General features: G+C 73.7%; 4 protein-coding genes across 4 annotated transcripts in view; 3 read left to right on the forward strand and 1 right to left on the reverse strand.

Moving 5' to 3' along the window:
- The window catches only part of AURANDRAFT_60602 (hypothetical protein), a gene marked incomplete at both ends in the record, with an annotated part of 1,746 nt that extends 1,533 nt beyond the window's left edge, over positions 1–213 (reverse strand). The window contains one exon of the mRNA XM_009034458.1: positions 10–213. Coding sequence (XP_009032706.1) covers positions 10–213 — 204 coding nt within the window. The remainder of the gene's footprint in view (positions 1–9) is intronic.
- A 432-nt stretch (positions 214–645) lies between these two features.
- On the forward strand, positions 646–1,660 carry AURANDRAFT_19193 (hypothetical protein; the record flags this gene model as incomplete). Its single annotated transcript, XM_009034047.1, has 3 exons — positions 646–1,232; positions 1,395–1,399; positions 1,425–1,660. The coding sequence occupies 3 exons, from the start codon at positions 646–648 to the stop codon at positions 1,658–1,660; spliced, it is 828 nt and encodes a 275-aa protein (XP_009032295.1).
- Positions 1,661–4,717: 3,057 nt separating this feature from the next.
- On the forward strand, positions 4,718–5,962 carry AURANDRAFT_69595 (hypothetical protein; the record flags this gene model as incomplete). The annotated part of the gene is made up of 2 exons (XM_009034048.1): positions 4,718–5,365; positions 5,454–5,962. 2 exons carry the CDS (start codon positions 4,781–4,783, stop codon positions 5,928–5,930), a joined length of 1,062 nt encoding a protein of 353 aa, XP_009032296.1.
- Positions 5,963–10,415: 4,453 nt separating this feature from the next.
- On the forward strand, positions 10,416–13,064 carry AURANDRAFT_35861 (expressed protein; the record flags this gene model as incomplete). The annotated part of the gene is made up of 8 exons (XM_009034049.1): positions 10,416–10,599; positions 10,955–11,551; positions 11,752–11,926; positions 11,987–12,083; positions 12,148–12,228; positions 12,294–12,397; positions 12,472–12,572; positions 12,637–13,064. Coding segments are annotated over 7 exons (1,566 nt in total), but the record flags the coding sequence as incomplete, so codon positions are not given.
- Between the last annotated feature and the right edge of the window lie 1,541 nt (positions 13,065–14,605).

Below are 14,605 nucleotides of genomic sequence, written 5' to 3' on the forward strand. Positions count from 1 at the left end.
CGGCGCCACGGGCGGCAGCAGCAGGAGCCCCGTGAGCCCCGTGCTCGGCGCCGCCTCGGCCTCGGCGGGGACGAGCGCCGCCGCGTCCGTCTTGGCGGCCGCGGGGCCGGCGACGGCCGACGCGCCGCCGCCGACGAGAAAGTGGCGCCGCGAGGGGAGGGAGAGGGCCGCGGTGCCGTGGATGCACGCGCAGGCCACCAGGAGGCCCCGCATCGTAATTTTCGGGGGCGGGGTGCAAGTGTATGATATTGTGCTTCGGAGACGGGCGGGGGCGCCGCGGGGTGCTGCTGTGGGCACGCCGACGACGGGGTGCGACGGAAGGACGGCTCGGTTCTCGAGCGCTCGTCAAACTCAAGGCAACGTCTACCTCAACCGGCTAGCCGAGCTCGTGTCCGTGAGGGCTGCCCGATCACAGTTTGCGCCGTCAAATGGCCATATCTGCGGTATTCATTTAGGTCCGAGGGCTGCCCTTTCGCGATGACCACCGAAGACGATCCCAAATGGCGCATCTTCTGCGTGGCCCGCATCAAGCCCGTCGGCGAGGGCGAGGCCGCCGCCGTGGTCCAGGAGAGCGCCACGCAGCTCAGCGTGCCGCACCCCGACGACGACGACGAGGAGCCGACGGAGGGGCGCCTCACCTTCACCATGGACGCCATCTGCGGCCCCGAGGCGACGCAGCAGGACGTCTACGCGCTCTTCAAGCCCATCGTCGCGTCGACGTGCAAGGGCCGCAACGGCTGCGTCTTCGCCTACGGGCAGACGGGCAGCGGCAAGACGCACACGGTCGTCGGCGGCGACGACTTCCGGAGCCGGGGCCTCGTGCCGCGGGCCATCGGCCAGGTCTTCCGCGAGGCGGCGAAGCGGCGGAGGAAGGGCGGCGACGTGGCCGTGTCCTGCACCTTCGCGCAGGTCTACGACGACGCGCTCTACGACCTCCTCGACGAGGGCAACGAGTCCGACGACGTCGGCGAGTGGACGAAGGCGTCGGTCCTCGAGGGCGACGACGGGTCCCTGACCTTCGAGGGGCTCGCGGAGTACGGCGCGGACGAGGAGGAGGACGCGCTCCGGCTGCTCTGGGTCGGCACCGCGCGGCGCGTCCTCGGGCAGACCAAGGCCAACGACGCGAGCTCGCGGTCCCACGCCGTCTTCACCATCTACGTCGTCGACGCGCAGCGCAAGACGCGCGCGAAGCTCCACCTCGTCGACCTCGCGGGCTCCGAGCGCTTCGGCGCGTGGAGCGACGGCCGGCGCGGGACGCGGGCGCGAACTTCCCGACTTCACAGGCGCCGATCTCGGGCCGCGTTCCGGCCCCGATGTTTGGACGAGCGCTCCTCCCTCGGAGCGCTCTCGGATGCTCGTTCCGGAACGCGCGCGCGCGGCGCGCCCGCGCCGAGGCGACGTCGACGCGCGCCGGTCCCGCGCAGGCGACGGCGGCGCGTCCGCGGAGTCGCGGAACATCAACCTGAGCCTCCACTACCTCGAGCAGGTCGTCCGGGCGCTGCGGGACGGCGCCGACGAGCCGCGCCACGTGCCCTACCGCAACTGCGTGCTCACGTCCATGCTCCGCGACTCGCTCGGCGGCAACCAGGGCAGGAAAAGAGAGCGAAATTCCCAACTTCAAAGGCTCCGATCTCGGCCGTTTCCCACTCGTTTCGGCTGATTTTTGGACGAGCGATCATCTCTCGGAACGGTCTCGAAGCATGGATGCTTTTTCCGGAACGCGCGCGCGCGGAACACTCACGTTGAAGCGACGTTGAATCACCCTTTTCCTGCCCAGGCGGCAACTGCCGGACCGCGCTCGTCGCGTGCGCGTCCGCGGCGCGCGACCACGCGGCGGAGTCGACGGCGACGTGCCGCTTCGCGCTGCGCTGCGGCGACGTGCGCGCCGTCGACGTCGTCGCCAACGTCGACGTGGACCCGCGCGACGCCGCGCTCGCGAGCTACCGCGCCGAGGCCGAGAGGCTCCGGGCCGACGCGCGCGCGCGGGACGCGGACCTCGCGGAGGCGTCGGCCCAGGCGGCCATCGCCATGCGCCTCGCGTCGTCCTTCGAGGCCAAGGCGTCGGGCCTCCAGCGGCGCCTCGACGAGGCGACGGCGCGGCTCGAGGCCGTGCCCGCGCGGCGAGACAGCCGCCGCGACCGGTCCTACAGCGAAGATAGTGAGGGCCGGGGGCCGCCCGCGGCGCCGCTGGCGCCCACGGGCGCCGCCGCCGCCGAGGAGCCGGCGAAGGAGAACCTCGCGCCGCCGCCGCGCCGCGAGGCGGGCCCGGCGAAGCGGCGCGCGTCCGCGGGGCCGCCCGCGCCGCCGCCGGAGCGGCTCCGCGCGGAGATGCTCCAGCGCGGCCGGGCGCTCCTCAAGCACGGCCGGCGGGGCGGCGTCTACGTGCGCTTCGTCTGGGTGAGCCCCGAGGACGCGCGGCTCTGCTGGCGCAAGTTCGGCGGCGGCGGCGACCACGCGGCGGAGGACGACGCGGACCCGACGAGCGACGCGGCGTCGGGCTTCGTGTCCCTGCGCGACTACGCCCACGTCCAACCCGCGGCCGGCGGGCGCAAGCGCGACGACCTCGCGACCTGCGCGCTCACGCTGCACGCGGCCGCGGGCGCGAAGCTGTGTGGAAATCAACCAGCGGAATGGACGCGTCCAGCAAAACTTCAAACCTCTCTATCTCGGTCAAATCGAAGTCGATTCGGCTGATTTTTGGACGAATCGATTGCTCTCGTCGAGTTCTCGAAGCACAGCCGAAGAGCTTGCATCTAAACTGTCGCATACGCGCACATTGAAGTCGGGTTGAAACTTGATTTCCACACAGGCGCGAAGCAGCGCGCGCTCACGCTCCAGTTCGACGCGGGCGCCGCGGCGGCGTCGGCCAAGGTCCGCGACGACTGGCTCACGGCCCTGCGCGAGGCCATCGACGCCGCGCGGGACCTGGTCCTGTGATATGTGGCGACGCCGGCGCCGCTCTAAAAGTGGGTGAAGCACTAGTTAACGTTGACGGCACGAATGCGCGGACGAGTGGGCAGCGTCTCATCTCAGCGTCTCCGCGGTCTGTTGCGCGAGGATCTCGGCAATGACGGAGACGCGGAAGCGGTCCATGGACTCGAGCTCCGGGTCGCGGACGCGCGCGAAGACGGCGCAGGACGCGCCGAACCTGAGCGGGACGTGGAAGCTCGACAAGGCGCGGTCCGAGGCCATCGACCCCTACCTCAAGGCCATGGGCCTCTGCCAGATCGCCATCGACGGCCACCACCAGAAGGAGGCGACGACGGACACGTTCTACACGCTGGACCAGAGCGCGACGTCCTTCAAGCAGCGGAAGGAGTCCTGGTCCGGGTCGAGCAGCCGCGACCTGGAATTCGACAAGCCGAGCCACGAGGGCGGCTGCCAGATCCCCAAGGTCATCACCGCGGCCGTCGTCGACAGCGCCGTCGTCATCACGACGGACATGGGCGCGGGCCGCACGCTCACGGACACGCGCTCCCTCGACGAGGACGGGGCCGCCATCAAGATGGAGCTGGAGTTGACGACGCCGGACGCGACGATCGCGCTGACGCGGTGGCTCGTCAAGTCGGAGCCGCCGAAGGCGCCCGCGGCGAAGGAGGACGAGGAGGAGGAGGAGTAAGGTGGTGTTTTACTGGACCCAGGCGCGCCGCGGGCCGCAGACGTCCTTGGGCGCGGACGACGGCGGCGCGGGCGCGCAGCCCGCGCACGTGCCCGCGCGCGCGACGCGGCGCCGCACCTCGGCGACGAGGGCGGCGTCGAGGCAGTTCTCCCGCGCGAAGGTCGCGTTGTAGTGGGCGACGTCCGGCGGCGCCGGCACGCGCTTGTTGCGCTTCGCGCCGCTGTAGGGGTTGTTCGACTGCGGCTTCCGGATGTGGACGTCGTCGCGGCCCGTGAGGTTGTGCTGGACCTCGTGCTGGATGTCGCCGTCGAGGAGGAAGACGTGGGTGAAGTAGGCGAGCGTCGCCAGCGCGGCCTTGAGGTCGCGCTTCGTCATGACGACGTCGCCGTCGTCGACGCCGACGAGGTGGCGCACGTAGAAGTTGGGCCGGTTGATGGACCCCCAGACGCGCGCGTGGTGGCCCATGGGCGTCGCGTTGAAAGTCGGCGACGCGAAGTCCTCGATGGTCGCGGTCCGCTTCTGCGCGGCGACGTCGGCCGCGCCGTAGCCGTTGTTCCGGAACTCCTTCTCGCTAAACGCGTGCAAAAAGAGCTCGCCGTAGTCCCGCAGGAACGTCGACGTGAAGCGCTGCCAGGGGTCGCGGAACACGGCCACGAGCGCGCCGCCGAGGCCCCGCCAGTCCGCGGAGAAGCCCCGGAGCTCGTCGGCCGTCGGGAACTCGGACCCGCGCTCGACCATGCAGACGTCCGCGCCCCGTCTGGCCATGTCCTCGGCGATGGCGAAGGCGCTGCGCTTGGCGCCGATGCGGAGCGGGTTCTCCGACACGCCGCGCCGGCCCTCGACGGTCCGCCGGAAGTTGCAGCCGCAGTTGTAGCCGCCCTCCCGGAGCTTCGCCTCCTTGAGCATGCGGCAAAACGACGTGCCGCCGGCCTTGTGGAAGTGCCAGAAGAGCACGAGCTTGCTCGTCTTGTTGTGGCGGGCCGTCGCCGTCGCGAGGAGGACGAGGAGGCAGCGCATGGTCGCATCACTAATCCATCATCATCTCTTAAGCTTCAATGTAGCCTCTGATATTCAAGGTGCCGTCCTCGCGGCTCAATCGAGTTTTGGCTCTCCCGATATTCAAAACGCTAGGGCCACTGCGGGCCTGACCGCGACGGCACCATGCTCTGGGTGGACAAGCACCGCCCCCTGGAGCTCGGGAAGATGAGCTACCACGGCGAGCTGAGCGAGCGGCTCGCGACGCTCGCCGCGGACGGCGACATCCCCCACCTGCTCTTCTACGGCCCGTCCGGCGCGGGCAAGAAGACGCGCATCATGGCGCTGCTGCGCGCGCTCTACGGCGCCGGCGCCGAGAAGCAGCGCCTCGAGCACCGCGACTTCAAGACGCCGACGAACAAGGCCATCGAGGTGACGACCGTCGCGTCGAACTACCACATCGAGATCAACCCGTCGGACGCGGGCAACAACGACCGCTACGTCGTCCAGGAGGTCATCAAGGAGATCGCCCAGTCCGGGTCGCTCCACAAGGGCGACAAGGGCCGCGTCGGCTACAAGGTCGTGCTCCTCGTCGAGGTCGACCGTTTGACGCGGCAGGCGCAGGCGGGCCTCCGGCGGACGATGGAGAAGTGCACGAGCAGCTGCCGCCTCATCCTCTGCTGCAACAACCCGTCCAAGGTCATCGACCCCCTGCGGTCGCGCTGCCTCGGCATCCGCGTCGCCGCGCCGACGGAGGCGGAGATCGTCGCCGCGCGCGACGGCGTCCCGCGGCCGCGACGATGTTCGAGAGATGTCGGCCGGGAACACGATGAACCATCGTGACCGTCGTGCTTCGTAGGTGCTGGACGACGTCGCGGCGCGCGAGCGCCTCGACCTGCCGCCCGCGCTCGCCGCGCGCATCGCCAAGGCGTCGAAGCGGAACCTGCGCCGGGCCATCCTGAGCCTCGAGGAGTGCAAGGTCCAGCAGTACCCCTTCGACGCGGCGCAGGCCGTGCCGCTGCCCGACTGGGAGCAGTACGTCGTCGCCATCGCGTCGGACATCGCGCGCGAGCAGTCGCCCCAGCGGCTGCTCGCGACGCGCGACAAGCTCTACGAGCTCTTGTCCAAGTGCATCCCCGCGGACGTCATCCTCAAGACCCTCGCGCGGGAGCTCCTCAAGAACCTCGACGACGAGATGAAGGCCGAGGTCCTCAAGTGGGCCGCGTTCTACGAGCACCGCATCACCCAGGGCAACAAGGAGATCTTCCACCTCGAGGCCTTCGTCGCCAAGTTCATGTGCCTCTACAAGAAGTTCATGATGGAGATGTTCGCCTAGGGCCCGACCTAAAGAGGCGCGCTTACGACTTCCGCTCGTCGCCGTCGCCGTCCGCGGCCTTGAGGCTCCGCTCCGAGAGCATCGACAGGCGGCGGCTCTTGGGCGCGACGGGCGCGAGGACCTTGGACGACGCCTGCCGCGCGGGCGCGGGCGCGGCGGCGGGCCGCCGCGCCGCGGGCTCGGGCTCCGGCGCGCCGAAGAGCCGCGCGGCCGCGGGCCCCGGCGGCGCGGCCTTGCGCGTCGCCGTCGCGCGCTCGAGCTCCTGGCGCCGGAGCGCGGCCTCCTCGGCGTCGCTGAGCTTCTTGGCGACGGGCGCCTTGTCCGCGCGCTTCAGCGCCGGCCAGGGGTCGAAGGGCCCGCGGACGAGGCGGCCGCGCGGCGGGTCGGCGAACGCGGCCGCCGGCCGCGGCGCGGCGTCGTCGGCGACGCCCGCGCGGTCCAGCGCGCGCTTCCGCAGGGCCGCGAGGTCGCGGTCGTCGGCCGCGCCGTCGCCGACGTGGAGGCTGTGCTTCTCGAGGAGCTTCCGCAGCGCGCGCGTCTCGTCCTCGGACGGCGACGCGGCCTCGACGGCGCGGACGGCGCGCGCGTAGTCCGCGCGCGCGCCCGACGGCGCCCCCTCGGCCCCGAGGGCCTTGGCCGTCTTCTTGAAGGCCTCGTCGGCCTCGCGCGACAGCTCCCGGAGGAGCTGGCGGCCGTACTGCTGCTGGAGGTACTCGGACCGCGCGTCCGCGAACGCGGCGTCGCGCTCCGCCCGCAGCTCCTCGAGCTTGGCCTCGAGGTCCGCGACGAGCTGGCGCCGGTCGTCGCGGCGCCGCTTCGCCGCCGCGTGGCGCGCCGCCGCCGCGTCGAGGTCCGCGGCCGACGGGTAGTGGTACGCCGGGTGGCGCCTGAGCTTGTCCGGCAGCGGCGGCAGCCGCTGGCGCCGCCGCTCGCCCTTGAGGCCGTCCCAGCCCGCGGGCACGGCGTCGCCGCGGTCGCGCGCGACGAGGAGCTGGAGCCGCTCGACGAGGCCCCGGCGCCACGCGGCCTTGGCGCCCGACGCGTCCAACCCGAACTTCGGCGGCAGAGACGCGTAGATGGCCCGGAGCTCGACGACGTCGTAGTCGCCGAGATTCTTGAAGGCCTCGGCGCCCGCGCCGTTGAGGAAGTTCGCGTTCTCGAGGTCGTCCGGGTGCGCCTGGACCCAGTGGAGCGGCCGCCGGGCCTTGAGCCGGTCCGCGAGGTCGTACGTGTAGTAGCCGCCCCAGGCCGCGGCCACGGCGTAGGCCTTCCGGTCGCTCTGCCGCTCGGGCTTGGCCTCGGCACCGCCGTCGGCACCGGCCCGCTTCTTCTTCGCGTTCGCCGCGGCCGTCGCGACGACGCGCGCCGCGCGCGACCGGAGCGACTCGCCCGTCTCCGCCGCGACGCCGGGGGGCACGAGGGTCCGCATGAGCGCCAGCGCGAACGTGTTCTCCGCGCGCTCGCGCGCCGCCCAGGCGCGCTCCTCGGCCGCGAGCGCGGCGCCGCGGTTCGGCGCGTCCGCCTCGCGCGTCCGCCACCGGTCGAGCGCCTCCTCGACGTCCCGGAGCTCGCCCTTGAGCGCGCCGAGCGCCGCCCGGGCGCCCGCGCAGTACGCGGCGAGGTGCTCGAGCGCGGCGACGCAGGCCGCGGCGACGCGCGCGTCGCGCGCGGCCTCGGCGGCGTCCGCGCGCTCCGCGCGCGCGAACGCCGCGGCCGCGTCGCGCGCCTCGTCGTCCCAGCGGTCCCACCACCAGCCCCGCGCCGGCGCCTCCTCCGCCTCGCCGTCCGACGCCTCGACGTCCGCCTCGGCGACGGCGACGACGCCCGCGAGCGCGTCGCCGGGCGCCGCGAACTCGGGCAGCGCGACGGGCAGCTTCGCCGCGTCGTCGCGGCCCCGGCCCAGCGCCTTCCTCAGCGCCGCGAGCGCCGACGCGACGCTCTTCTTCGGCCGACCGCCGCCGCCGCGGCCGCCGGCCAGCGCGGCCATGAGCGGGTTGCCGCCGCCGCCGCGGCCCGCCGCGGCCTTGGACAGCGCGCCCGCGAGGTCGAGCCGCTTCGCCGGCGGCGACGCGAGCTCCGCCATCCGCGGCGCCTCCGGCGCCGCCGCCTCCTCCGGCGCCTCCGCGGCGGGGAACAGCGCCGCGGCCGCCGTCGCGGGCACGGAGTCGAGGTCGACCGCGGCGGTGAGCGCCGTCGCGGTCGCGTCGCCGCCGAAGGGCAGGCGGCCGCGCTCGTCGAAGGTCGCCGCGCCGTCGGCGGCGTCGGAGTCGATGCTGTCGCGGTCGTCCTCGCGCGCCATGCTGTCGCGCTCCATGCCCGCGGCCATCGCCGCGACCTCGGCCTCCATCGTCGCCCGCGCGGCCTCGGCCTCCGCGGCGGCCGCGGCCGCGGCCGCGGCGCGCGCGCCGTCGGCGGCGACGACGCGGTCGGCCTCGGCCCGGGCGCGCTCGTCCCGCCGCGCCCGCCGCGCCTCCAGCGACCGGTTCGCGGCGTCGCGGAGGTCGCCGAGCGCGCGCTCCGCGGCGGGGTCCGACCCGAGGCGCGCCATGGCCTCGAGCTTGGACTGCTCCCACATGAGGCGGTCGTAGTCGCCCTCGGCGCGCTCGCGCTCGCGCTTCGCGAGGCCGTAGGGGTCGCTCGCGTCGCTCGACGCGAGCTTCCACTCGAGCTCGTCGTCGTTGAGGCCCGCGTGCGCCTGCGCGGAAATCGACCGGTGAGCCGGGACGTCGGGGCCGAACTTCAGAAATCTCGAGCTCGGTCACATCGACGTCGATTCGGCTGATTTTTGGACGAATCGATCGCTCTCGTCGAGTCCTCTACGGAGATCAGAACACGTCGCGTCGAAACTTTCAAATACGCTCACATTGAAGTCGGATTTGAGATTTCGGCCCGGGCGCGCGCCTGCAGGAGCGCGAGCTTCCGCTCGAGCTCCGCGGCGTACTCGCTCACGTCCTCGCGCTTCTCGCCGCTCCGCTTCGTCTGGAGGGACCGGAGCAGCTCGTCGTCGGCCGCGTCCTGCTCGGGCGTCCGCGCGGGCGCGGGCGCGGGCGCGGGCGCGGGCGCCGCGGGCGTCGCGGCCGCGGGCGCCTCGGCCTTCCGGGGCTTCCGCGCGGCGACGCGCTTCGCGATCTGGGCGCCGCCGCTGAGCATCTTCTTGAGCGTCGACTTCTTCTTCTTCTTCCGCTCGGCCGCGGGCGCCGCGCCGCCGGCGCCGTCGCCGTCGTCGTCGTCGACCCACGACCCGGCCGAGTCGCTCGTCGGCGTCCGCGCGCACCGCGGGGGCGCGAGCTCGTCGCTCGGCGACGGCGACGGCGACGCCAGCGCCGACTCGAGCGCGGCGAGCGGCGGCAGGGGCGCGGACGCGTCGGCGGCCGCCGCCGCCGCGGCGCCGCCGGCCTCCGGCGGCGCCTCGAACCGCGTCGCCCGGGCCGGCACCTCGTCGCCGTCGGAGGGCGCGCCGTCGCCGTCGGAGGGCGCGCCGTCGCCGCCGGAGGGCGCGCCGTCGCCGTCGTCGCCGTCGAGGTCGCGGCCGTCGTCGGGCACGGGGTTCGGCGCGGCGCCGGCGGCGGCGGCCGCCGCGGCGCCGTCGTCGTCGCCGAGCTCCTCGAAGTTGACGCCCGCGAAGGTCTCCGGGCCCGGCTGCGGCGACGGCGACTTGCCCCCCGCGAGGCGGATGCTCCCGAAGCGCTTCGCCAGGCTCTCGGAGCTCCGCGCGAAGCCCGCGGCGAGCTTGGCGGCCGCGGCGGACGCGTCCTTGGCCGCCGCCGCCGCGCGGTCCGCCGCGGACGGGCCCCGGGGCCGCGGCCGCGGCTCGGCCTCGTCGTCGGGCCGGCCGATGATGTCCTCGATGGAGCGCACGAGCGAGTCCTCCGACGCCGCGGAGTGCCGCGAGTCCACCGACGACCGCGCGCGCGACCGCTGGCCGGGAGGCGTCGCCGGCGCGGCGTCGTCGTCGCCGTCCGAGTCCTCGAGCAGCTCCTCGAGGCGCCTCCGCGCCACGGACGGGCTCACGGGCGCCTCGGCGGCGGCCGCCGCGGGGGCGGCGGCCGCCGGCGCCGCCGCGCCGCCGCCCGCCGCGGGCGGCTTCGGCGGCGCGCGCGCCGGAACCGCGGGCCGCGGCGGCGGCGGCGGCGCGGCCGCCGCCGGGTCGGACGGCGGGTCGTCGTCCAACAAGTCCAGGAGCTTCGCCCGCGGCGCCGACACGAACACGCCGACCTGGGCGCGCTCCGTGACGCTGTCGTCCCGCGCCGCGACGTCGTCGTCCTCGGCCAAAATCTCGGCGATGGAGCTGCTCAAGCCCAGCTCCTTCTGCGACTCGTCGTCCGACGAGTCCACGAGCAAGTCGGCGAGCGACGACGACGTCGTCGCCATCGTCTAGAGCTTTTCGAAGTCAATTTGGACGCCCATCGTGCCACTGGCGGCCTCGGACAAAAGACGCGCGCTTTGGAGGTCGACGCCGACGCTCATCTGGTGCGCCCGCTCTCCCCTCCCGCGCCGAACGCCCCCGCCGCCCCGCGGGAATCGCCGGGCGAGGTTCTCTACGCCGCCCCAGAGCCCCCGGCCGGCGACCCGCGGTCGCCGGGGCGGATTTTTAGCGGTCGCCGGGGCGGATTTTTACGGGCGAAGCATGAACCCCTACCAGCAGCAACAGGGCGCGTATAACCCCATGGCGGCGTACTACGCCCAGCAACAACAACAGCAGCAGGCCTACGCCTACCAGCAGCAGATGGCCCAGCCCTACCAGCAGCAGCCCCAGTACGGCGCGCCGCCGCGTCCCCCCCCCCGCGCGCCGCGCGCGTCCGCCGACCCCCCGCCTTCCGCAGGCTACCAGCAGCAGCCGCAGATGTACCAGCAGCCGCCGCCGCAGCAGATGTACCAGCAGCCCATGTACCAGCAGCAGCCGCAGATGTACCAGCAGCCCGCGCCGCCGCCGCCGCCCGCGCCCGCGGCGCCGCCGCCGCCGCCGCCCGCGGCGTACGCGCCGCCGCCCGCGCCCGTCGCGGCCGCGGCGCCCGCGGCGGGCGGCGGCGAGCTGCCGACGATGGCCCTCGTGCCCATGAACGTCTTCGTGGGCAAGCTGCCCCTCGCGGTCCACGACAGCTTCGTCGAGGCGATGCTCAAACAGTGCGGCGGCGTGCTCAAGTGGAAGCGGACGATGGACAGCGAGACCGACCGGCCCAAGGCCTTCGGGTTCTGCACCTTCGGCAACGCCGAGGGCGCCATGCAGGCCGTCAAGCTCCTCAACGACTTCCCCCTCGAGGGCCAGAAGATCCTCGTCAAGGTCGGCCGCAAGGAGCAGGTCATCATCGACGAGATGGTCGCGCGGCGGAACCGCAGCGCCGCGCCCGGCGGCGCCGTGCTCAGCGCGGCGCCGTCGGCGGGCGCGGGCACGGCGCGGACGCCCGCCGACGAGGCCCAGCTCGGGCGCATCCGCGCGTTCGTCGCGTCCGTCGACTCGCGCGCGCCAGTGTCCGCGGACGCCGCCGCGCGGATCCTCGGCGCGCCGGCGGCGGACAGCACGCTCGCCACGGCGGCGGCGGCGGCGGCGGGCGCCCCCGTGGCGCCGCCGGTCCTCGCGGCCATCGCCGCGGCGCCCGCGGCGCCGGGGTCGGCGCACGAGCGCATGATCCGGGGCAGGAAAAGAGTGCGAAATTCCCAACTTCAAAGGCTCCTCTCTCGGCCGTTTCCCACTCGTTTTGGCTGATTTTTGGACGAGCGATCATCTCTCGGAACGGTCTCGAAGCGTGGATGCGTTTTCCGGAACGCGCGCGCGCGGAACGCTCACGTTGAAGCGAACTTGAATCACTCTGTTCCCGCCCAGGCATGATCGCCGAAGAGATGGAGAAGTTCCGCGCCAAGCAGGCCCAGCGCGACCGCGAGCTCGAGGACGAGCGCCGCCGCAAGCTCCAGGCCAAGATCCAGGAGACCATGAACCTCGAGAAGGGCATCAAGGAGGGCCTCGAGAAGGCCGCGGACGCGAAGCGGCAGCCCGACAGGTCCGCGCCCCCCCCGACATCCCCCGCGCGCGCGCCGCGCCGACGCCCGCCCGCCCGCAGGCCCAAGCAGCCCGAGCCCTACACCTACGACGGCGAGTCGGCGGCGAAGCGCGCGCGCCTCGACGACGCCGCGGCGCGGGACCGCGCGGACGCGCCCGTGGCCCCGCCGCGCCCGAGCTCGCGGCCCGCGCGCGCCGCCGACGCGCGCCGCCCCCGCGCAGAGCGAACTCAAGCCGACGGGGTCCAAGCTCGGCTTCGGCCTCAGCGCCAAGGGCACGCGCGCGGGAGCGCGCCGCGTCGAAGCGCGGCGCCGGCGCCCCCGGGACGCGGTCCCCCCGCGCGCGCGCCGAGCCGCGCGCGCGCGCAGGTGTCGGCGTTCAAAACCGAGGCGGCGGACAAGCCGCGGCCCCTCCAGCCCCTGGATTACAGCGAGGAGGAGGCGTCCGTCGCGGCGGACGCGCGAGCGATCACGTCTTCATTGCAATCCGAGTCCGGTGATTCCGATAACCCTCCGCCCGCGCCCGCGAGCGACGCCCCTCCTCCAGCGACGCTGGGTGCGGACGAGAAGAAGCGGGACCGGGCCATCGCCGAGCGCATTCCCACGGAGAAAGCCGCCCTCTTCGCGAGCCACGTCGACTGGGCCGCCGCGCGTACCGCCGCGTCCTGTTTCGCCGGCGCCGCCGTTCGCGACGCGCCCCCCCCCCCGCCAGGTCGAGCGCCACGCCATCGTGCGATCGAAACTGCGGCCGTGGGTCGCGAAAAAGATTGCAGAGTACCTCGGAGAAGAAGAACCCACCCTCATAGATTTCGTGCTCTCGTGCCTCGACCGCCGCGCTCGACCCGAGGAGATCCTCGACGAGCTCGCGCTCGTGCTCGAGGAGGACGCGCAGGTCCTCGTGGTCAAGCTGTGGCGCGTGCTCCTCTTCCACGCCGCCAAGGCCGCGACGGCGTGAGACGGGTCGCAGAGTCAGCGGACGATCCCAGGCGTTTTCTTGTTCATCGCCTCGCGCCTTGGACAACCCGATTTGGAAACCAGGTTCTTTGCCGCGCCGACGCCGCGGGCGGCCAAGGGGCGGGACGGCGGCGACGACGCGCGGACGCGGGGGCAGGACGGACGGATAAATGTGCTCACAGGTGGCTCTAGAGTCGTGCGGGGGCTGGGGCTTTTGGCACGGCCAGCCGTGAGGCGTGCTCGAGAAGTCAGCCTCCGAGTCTCTCACTTAGTCTCTCGTGCTGGAGCTGTGAGACCAACGGCTAGTGTTTCCTTCACTTGAAGTCAAGCATGTCAAGCTCACGCTTCTTCCGTGGCTGATTTCCGCGCATTCCCGATGGCTCGTGGATGGGCAGCCCCAGAAACCAAACACAAGCAAGCATGCAATCACGCCAGAGCCACGGCAAGATGTCGCGGAACGCGTCGCCCCGCGACGTCTTCGCGGACCTCCACGACGGCGACCTCGCGGTGGGTGGCATCGACGAGACGACGCACCGCATCGACCGCCGCGCGCGCCTCGGCGGCATGGAGCACGTCAAAGGGGCCCCGAAACAGCTCATCTGCTACGTCTGCGGCAACGACTTTGGCACGGCGTCCCTCAAGATCCACGAGAAGAGCTGCCGCAAGAAGCGCACCACGGACCAGGCGCTCCTCCCGCGCGGCTGGCGGAGGCCCGAGCCCGCGGGCCCGGCGCTCCCCGCACCGCGGTCCAAGAAGGACGGCGGCTTCGACGCCTACAACGCCGAGGCCTGGCGCATCTACTGCTCCGGCGTCGGCCGCTGCTGCGGCGCCTGCGGCGAGCCCTTTTCGTCGCCGGAGCGCGAGGCCGCGCACGTCTGCGACGTCGCCGGCGGCCGCCCGTCGTACCTGCCGCGCTGCGTGCCGACGCCGGCGCCGCGGCCCGAGCCCAGGGCGGTGTCGAAGCTCCACGAGGCCGTCGAGGCGGCGGCGGCCGAGGACCCCTGGGCGTCGGCCGCCTGGGAGACGTACGACGAGGTGCGCGGCCGCGCGACGGACGACATCCTCGCGGCGCTCCACGTCGCGGCCACGCCGGAGAACGTCGCGGGCCTCGAGCGCGTCGTCCGCGGCGGCGCGACGCTCTCGAGCCTCGCCCACTTCTGGCGGGCCGCGCGCGCGGCGCCGGCCGCGGCCGCGACCGTGACCGTCGACAGCCACGACGACAGCCACGACACGGTCGTCAACAACTTCGCGGGCGCCGCCGCGGGCGTCCCCGCCGCGGCCGCGGCGGCGACGCCGTGGACGTCCCTGGGCTTCCCCGCCATCGCGCCGGCCCAGGGCCGCGTGAGCAGGTGGAAGAAGGCGGGCCTCGGCGTCGTCGCGGCGCTTCGGTTCCGCTCGGCCGCGCGGGCGCGGGCGCCCGAGGCCGCGGCGGCCTCCGACGCGGCGACGATGACGGACGCCGACGACGCGCTCGCCGCCTGCCGGGAGTCGCTCGCGGCCGCGCGCGCGGCGCTCGCGGCGGCCGCCGCGGAGCGCGACGCCGCGCTCGAGCGCGTCGCGTCGGGCGCGGGCGAGCGCGCGCGGCGCGAGGCGGACATCGCGGCGCTCGAAGCGGAGCGGGCGGCGCGCGCCGACGCCGTGCGGCGCCGCGAGCTCGAGGCCGACGCGTTCAAGAAGGCCGCGGAGGCCGAGATCGCCGCGTTCCGCGAGCGCGGGTCCTCTAGAGC

The sequence above is a fragment of the Aureococcus anophagefferens genome (assembly GCF_000186865.1).
Source record: "Aureococcus anophagefferens unplaced genomic scaffold AURANscaffold_1, whole genome shotgun sequence".
NCBI classification, from domain to species: domain Eukaryota; class Pelagophyceae; order Pelagomonadales; family Pelagomonadaceae; genus Aureococcus; species Aureococcus anophagefferens.